Here is a 5,985-nt window from a genome sequence, read left to right on the forward strand (position 1 = left end):
CCCCGCCCACTAGAAGCCAACACGGCTCATCTGGGGACCGAGGCCGCAGAGGCTGCCCCAGCCTGGCCTCCACCCAGGAAGAGCCTGGATCTCTGACGAAAGAGCAGCCGACTGGGGTGCTGGTGCCAGAGTAAGGTAGGTGCCAGGTGGCATGGAGAAGGCAGAGTGGGCAGGGACAGGCAGCAGGGAGATTACCTGTGGGTGTTGCTGCTGGCCTGGCAGCCGGAGGGAAAGCAAAGAGAAAGGGCAGAGAGGAGGTTAGAAGGCCCCAGAATCACAGCGGGAAGGGTCCAGGCCTTTGGCTGCCAAGGACCGAGCAGGACATTGAGCACTAACTCGGAACCTACCCCTCACTTCTGTTTCTCTCCCAGCTTCAAGTGGGCCCGGACCCTGGCCTCTCAGCAACAGCTGACAGTCCCTAAGGGTGGACAGGCTGGATGCCGATGTTCCCCCCACTTGACAACGAGAAGGCAGAGGCCTAGGAGGCTCCCCCAAACCAGTAAGAGGCAAAGCCGGGGTTTGAACCTAGCAGGGAGCTCTCTCAAGGAGACCTGGTCACACCCTGGACTGCTGGCCACAAGGCCACCAGTTTGAAATCACCAGCCACTCGGGGGCAAAGCCGAGGCTTCTACTCCCGTAAAGAGTTACAGTCCCGGACCCCCCCCCAGGGGCAGTTCCACCCCGTCCTACATGGTCACCGTGAACCGGCATCGGTTCAGTGGCAAGGGGTTGCCAGGTGACAGCGAGCAGAAGCCATCCCCGGGGCCTAGAGGAGGTGAGCAACGTCACAGTTCCTGAAACGTGGCAGCCACTCAAAGGGCAGCTGTGCTGCCCCCGGGCTGGGCAGCAGGAGGGATGCCCCACCCCCACACACTCCAGAGCCCCTGTTCTAACCAGTCAAGTCCTCAGCGTCAGAGGTCAAAGCACGCGGCCTGCGAGGGGTGGCCACGGCCAGCGAGCTGACCCAGGGCAGGAACCAGGCTTGCTGACGTGGGCGCCCGGGCAGGGCTGGGCTGGCTACCTGGAGGCGATCTTGATAAAGTACTGGTAGGCGTTCTCGGCCGTGGGCTGCAGGTGCTGCAGCATTGCCTGGAACTCGGCGTCGTAGCGCTGGTTGATGTCGTCCCCGATGATGGCAAGTTGCCGCCCCACCTGCCCCATGACACTGTTGGCGTGGGGACAGGAGGGTGAGCCGAGGATGGGCCACGGCACATGGGGGCCTGGGCTCACACCAAGGGGTCCTTCCTGAGCCCTCCCCGGATCCCATGCATACACACACCCCCTCCCGCGAGGTGCCCGACCGAGGTCTCAGTGGATGAAGGCTGGCCTCGGGAGGAGTGGGCAGGGGTGGGCTGAAATGAAAGGGTCCAAATGGGCGTGGGGACCCCAAAGGAAAAAGAGGTCACAGTGGAGGGAGGACGAGAGTCCCTCCCGAGGCCGCCGCAGGTCCCAGGTCTTACACAGCCACCAGCTGTGGGCCCCTGTGCCCTGCTGTCCCGGGAGCCCTGGCCACTGCTTACCTGCTAGGCTCCAGGGGCAAGGAGACCATCTCTGGGTCGGCCGGTGCGCCCGCCCCTTCGGCCTCTTGCTCCTGCTGGTGGCGGTAAAACACGTAACTTTGGAAAACTTCCTCCGTCTCCTGGGCGACTTGCTCTTCTGAGGATCAAAGCTGGCAGTCAGAGAGGGCTCCGCCGTCGAATGAACCCAGCAACCCTCTGGTCAATCCTGACCCAGAGACCCCATAGGACCGAGACAGAACTGCCCCAAGGGGTTGCCGCGGCCGTGAACCCCTCTGGGTGTAGGCGACGTCATCTTCCTCCCTCGGAACAGCTGGTGGGTTTGAACTGCCAACCTGGCAGTTAGCAGCTCAATGCTCAGCCCTACGCACCACTGATGTTTCTTATTCGGTGGGTGGACATTAATCAATGCCCCGGTGCTGAGTCTGTGTCAGGTACAGCCCAGCTGTTTGGCACTTAATTCTCACAACAGCCCTGCGGGATCGATGGTCCCCATTTCACAAGGAGAAGCAGAGGGGCAAGGTCCGCCAAGGGTCCCAGGTCCTTGGGACCCCCGTGTTTCCATGTGCCTAAGGGACCCATAATGGGAGCCCTGGGTTATGCACCAAAGTCAGCAGTTCAAAACCCCCAGCCGCCCCACAGGAGAAAGATGAGGCTTTCGGCTCCGGTAGAGTTACAGTCTCGGAAACCCAGCGGAGCCGTTCTACCCTGTCCTGCATGGTTGCTATGAGTTGGAACTAACCCCATGGTGGTGAGTTTGGGTTTGGGGGGCAAGGTGGTACCCACAGTAACGTAGGCACCCTAGAGGCTTAGTGATCATGCATTGGGCTGCTAATCACAGGGCTCCACAGTTCGGACCCATAAGGCACTCCTCAGGAGGAAAATAAAAGGCTTTCTACTCCCATAAAGAGTTACTACTGCCTCAGAAACCCACAGGGGCAGTTCTACCCTGTCCCATGGGTCGCGATGAGTCGGCATCCTCTGGATGGCGATGAGGTTGTCAGGCAGTGTTTGAGACGCAGTGATGCCCGAAGGTGGGTGGGAAGGACAGTGGAAACTGACCCTGGGCCCGGCACAGCCACAGAACCAACTGGAACTGGGACCTGCTCTCTGAGCCCACGGAGCAGCCTGGGCTGGTGTGCTGGCCCCAAGCGCTAGGCTTCCCAGGCCACCCCCTTGGACGTTTTCCCCTTCCCCAAAGTCCCAACATTGGTTTCCTTATTGTTCCCACCCCTCATTCTTCCCTGTCCTACCCCAGCCTGACCCCACCCCTCTGCCCTGGGATGGCACTTGCCACCCTCTTCCTGGCCTTAACCTTGACCGCAGCTCCAGCCCCCACCCAACAGGCCATCCACGTTGGGCGGATGCTTCCCCACCTGGGGAAACGGAGGCAGGGAGCCTGCGCACCAGTGCTGGCACTGCCTACCCTTAGTCTCCCCACCCACCTAGCTCCTGGTTCCCGGATGCGGGAGGGATGGAGGGGGCGGGCAGTTACCAGAAGTGGAGGCTGAGGTCCGGTCTTCGCAGCCCTGCTTGGGAGGACCGGGGCCTTGCCCGGACGCCATTTCCCCACTGGAGTACAGTCAGCCTGGGGTCAGGGAGGAGCGGAGAAAGGGGGGAATGAAGATGGAGACCAGCAGGACTCCCAGGCCACACAGTAGCGAGGGCTCCCCCACTTCAGGCATGCCCTCCGAGTCTCCTGAGCAGAATTGGAACCTCCAGGGCATTTTACCGGCAACTCTGCAGGGAGGTGGAACCCTGGAAGTGAGGCAGCTCAGGCCACACGGGAGGAGGCAGTGTAAAGCCACACCCAGGTGCCCTCAACTGGCCCCCAGGGGCCCTGGGGGTGGCGGGGCGTGGCTGTCACAGGCCCTAGAGGAGCTCACGGCCCACCTCGCCCTGAGCGTGATTTGCTTCAGAGCGTTCCTCCAATCACTCCCGGAGCCTCCTGCACCCCACCTGGCACACACACCTGCCCCAGCCTGCAACCTCTAGCCAATGACCCATGAAGTTCTTCTCCAAGGCCCCACTTCCCCTTGGCCTCAGGGCACACCTGCTTTCCAGCCCCGGCCCGGGGCCACAGAGGTTTCCGGAGTGCCGGTGTGGGGCACCCTGCTACTGCTGGGTGCTGTGCTCTGAAAACGCACGCTGCCTGGGCGAGGAGGGCGGGTGTCCGTCCGCGCCCCGTTTCACAGCAGGGGAAAACGAGGCTCGAGGCCACAGGGCCAGGCACCCCAGGGTCATGTTCCAGTTTGTGGCCCTCTGGCCCGTCCCCACTGACTTCGCCCTGGCGTGGACGGAGGAAGCCTCACACAGGGCCTGACTCTAGCCCGGATTGTCCTCTCGACCCAGGGCTGCCCCAGTGTGGCCCCAACAACCTGCTCTGGGCAGGCGCACTTCCTGACCGGCACTTTCACTTTCAATTTCCACGGCTTCCGGAGCCCATTCCCCCCAAGATGCCTCCAGCACCCTAGGGACCCTTCTGCTAGCCCGTCGGGGCACCCCAGCCGAGCACAGCATCACCCTTCCCAGCTGGCCCCGCTTCCTCCCTCTGTAGCCTGGGGCCGTCTTTGATGGCTCCGGGGGTCCTCCACGGAGGGGTGGGCGGCGAGGGGTGGGAAGGGTGAACCTCCCGTGCACCAGGCTCTCCAGCCTCCCCTGAGGCCGGACACGCCCCTTCCTCTGCCTCGGGCACTCCTTAAAGCAGGCTGCCTGGCACGCCACATCTCAGCAGCCCCTCCCCAGATAAGATGCCTCCCCTTCCTCCCCACCCCATGCCTGAGACCCAACACCCGTGGACAGCAGTCCCAGAAGATGCTGACCACCACCCCCACCACCACCCGCACCCTTCACCACCACCCCAGGGGGCCCTGCTGGAGCAGGTAGGGCCAGCAGTCTGTGCCAGTGCAGGCCGGCCCCTGCCTCCCATTCCAAGTGGCCCAACTTCCTGGTAAGGGGCGTCCACTCCCCCCCCACTGCCTCCTTGCTTGCTGGCCCTGTGGCACGGTCCCCAATGGAGGATGCCAGCCACGACAGAACGGCTAGGGTCCGGGGCAGCAGGAAGCAGGGGGAAGTTCCCTCCAGCTGTTGACCTTGGCCCTGACCTCCACCCCCATCTCTAAGGGACCCAGGTCGCGGGCACCTCACTGGTCCTCCAGCACCCAGGGCCCGGCAAGACAGGAAGCCATTGAAGGAGGGAGCCTCGGGGAGCCCTGGCTCGGCCAGACCCCTAGGGGGATCCGAGGAGCAGCCCAGGCAAGCCCTGGGGGCCGCTCCTTCCCTGGGGGAACTCCCCAGGGCTCCCGGCCCCACCCTGGGGTGAGAAGAGTATGGGATGGGCGAGCAGCACCCTCCCAGCGTACCTGTCCCGGCCTGGGCGCAGGGCTGGCTCAGCAGGAGTTGGCGGCTGCTCCCTGGGGCAGGGTGCCTGCCTGCCTGGCTCAGCCTCCAGGGGCCAGGGACCAGGTCAATGCATTCCCGCCGGGTCTGGTGCCGCCGGGGCTCCTCCGGCGCGGCCCAAAGGACCGGCGCCGAGCTGCAGACCATAGAGGTGTGGGCCGCGCCGGCTCCAATCAGCTCCCTCTAGAGGAAGGTCCTATGTGGCTACCGGATGCGACGCCGCCTCGGCCGGCTCCCAGTCCCGGGCAGCCCTCGCCCCGCCCCACCCAGCACCCAACTAGGGAGCCCAGAGGCGCCTCTTTCCTCCAGTGACTTTCTTTACTTCTCACCCCAGACTCTGCCTTTGACTCTTCTCTATCCCCCCCCCTGCCCACCCCAGTCCCCGTGGAGGACCAGGCCAGGATGGCAGTGCTGCTGAAGCACCCACCCAAGGGAGGGCCACGTCCTTTAGCCACTCGATTGTCTCAGCACACTGCAGCAGCCCATTGCGAAGATGGACGCACGGAGGCCCGGCGCATGGGCCGGACTGAGAATCGGGTCTGTAGGTGCCATGGGGAATAGCGGTGATAAACGGGGTTCGTCCTGTGTGCCAGCAGCGAGTGGTCGCAGGAGATGCCAACCCCCAGAGGTGACAGGCAGGTCAGCACTCAGAACTCAGTCCCCTCAAGCCACGGATGCCCGCTCGTCAGAGACCCTGGAGGCTCCCCAGTGGCATAGTGGCCAGCCGCTCCTGGGGGAAAGACAGGGCTCTCCGCTCTCTTACAGAGTGCCAGTCCGCCCTGCGCCGTGGGTCTCTGCGTTGGCAGTGAGTCTGGGTGGGTTTCTGGGACAGACGAGAAAGGCCCGTGGGATTTTCAGGAGTTGGAAGCCTCATCTTTCTCCCTTGGAGAGGCTGCTGGTTTTGAACGGCTGACCTTGCAGGTAGCAGCCCGTGGGCGGCCCCTCCACCACTGTGGGGGGCGGGGGGATGAAAACACAGTGAGGCCAGTCCTGTGGGCTGGGCGCTAAGCGGGCAGTGAAGAGGGAGGGCAGGTAGTGTTTGGACTCCAGCCCTGGATCTGGGGGGACC

The 5,985-nt window shown here is 63.7% G+C and overlaps 2 protein-coding genes across 2 annotated transcripts in view; one reads left to right on the forward strand and one right to left on the reverse strand.

The window, feature by feature from the left end:
* BAK1 (BCL2 antagonist/killer 1) overlaps positions 1 to 5,052 on the reverse strand; it is a 6,791-nt gene extending 1,739 nt beyond the window's left edge. The window contains exons 1-4 of the mRNA XM_004711835.2: positions 4,880 to 5,052; positions 3,013 to 3,105; positions 1,521 to 1,656; positions 1,022 to 1,165 (exon numbers count right to left, since the gene is read on the reverse strand). Coding sequence (XP_004711892.1) covers positions 1,022 to 1,165; positions 1,521 to 1,656; positions 3,013 to 3,082 — 350 coding nt within the window. The 5' untranslated portion in view covers positions 3,083 to 3,105; positions 4,880 to 5,052. The remainder of the gene's footprint in view (positions 1 to 1,021; positions 1,166 to 1,520; positions 1,657 to 3,012; positions 3,106 to 4,879) is intronic.
* A 260-nt stretch (positions 5,053 to 5,312) lies between these two features.
* LOC101656402 (gametogenetin-binding protein 1-like) overlaps positions 5,313 to 5,985 on the forward strand; it is a 6,015-nt gene continuing 5,342 nt past the window's right edge. Inside the window, exon 1 of the mRNA XM_045292761.1 lies at positions 5,313 to 5,457. Within this exon, the coding sequence (XP_045148696.1) occupies positions 5,319 to 5,457 (139 nt within the window). The 5' untranslated portion in view covers positions 5,313 to 5,318. The remainder of the gene's footprint in view (positions 5,458 to 5,985) is intronic.

This window comes from Echinops telfairi, unplaced genomic scaffold (genome assembly GCF_000313985.2).
Source record: "Echinops telfairi isolate 266 unplaced genomic scaffold, ASM31398v2 ScPeMD7_655;HRSCAF=1070, whole genome shotgun sequence".
NCBI lineage: Eukaryota > Metazoa > Chordata > Mammalia > Afrosoricida > Tenrecidae > Echinops > Echinops telfairi.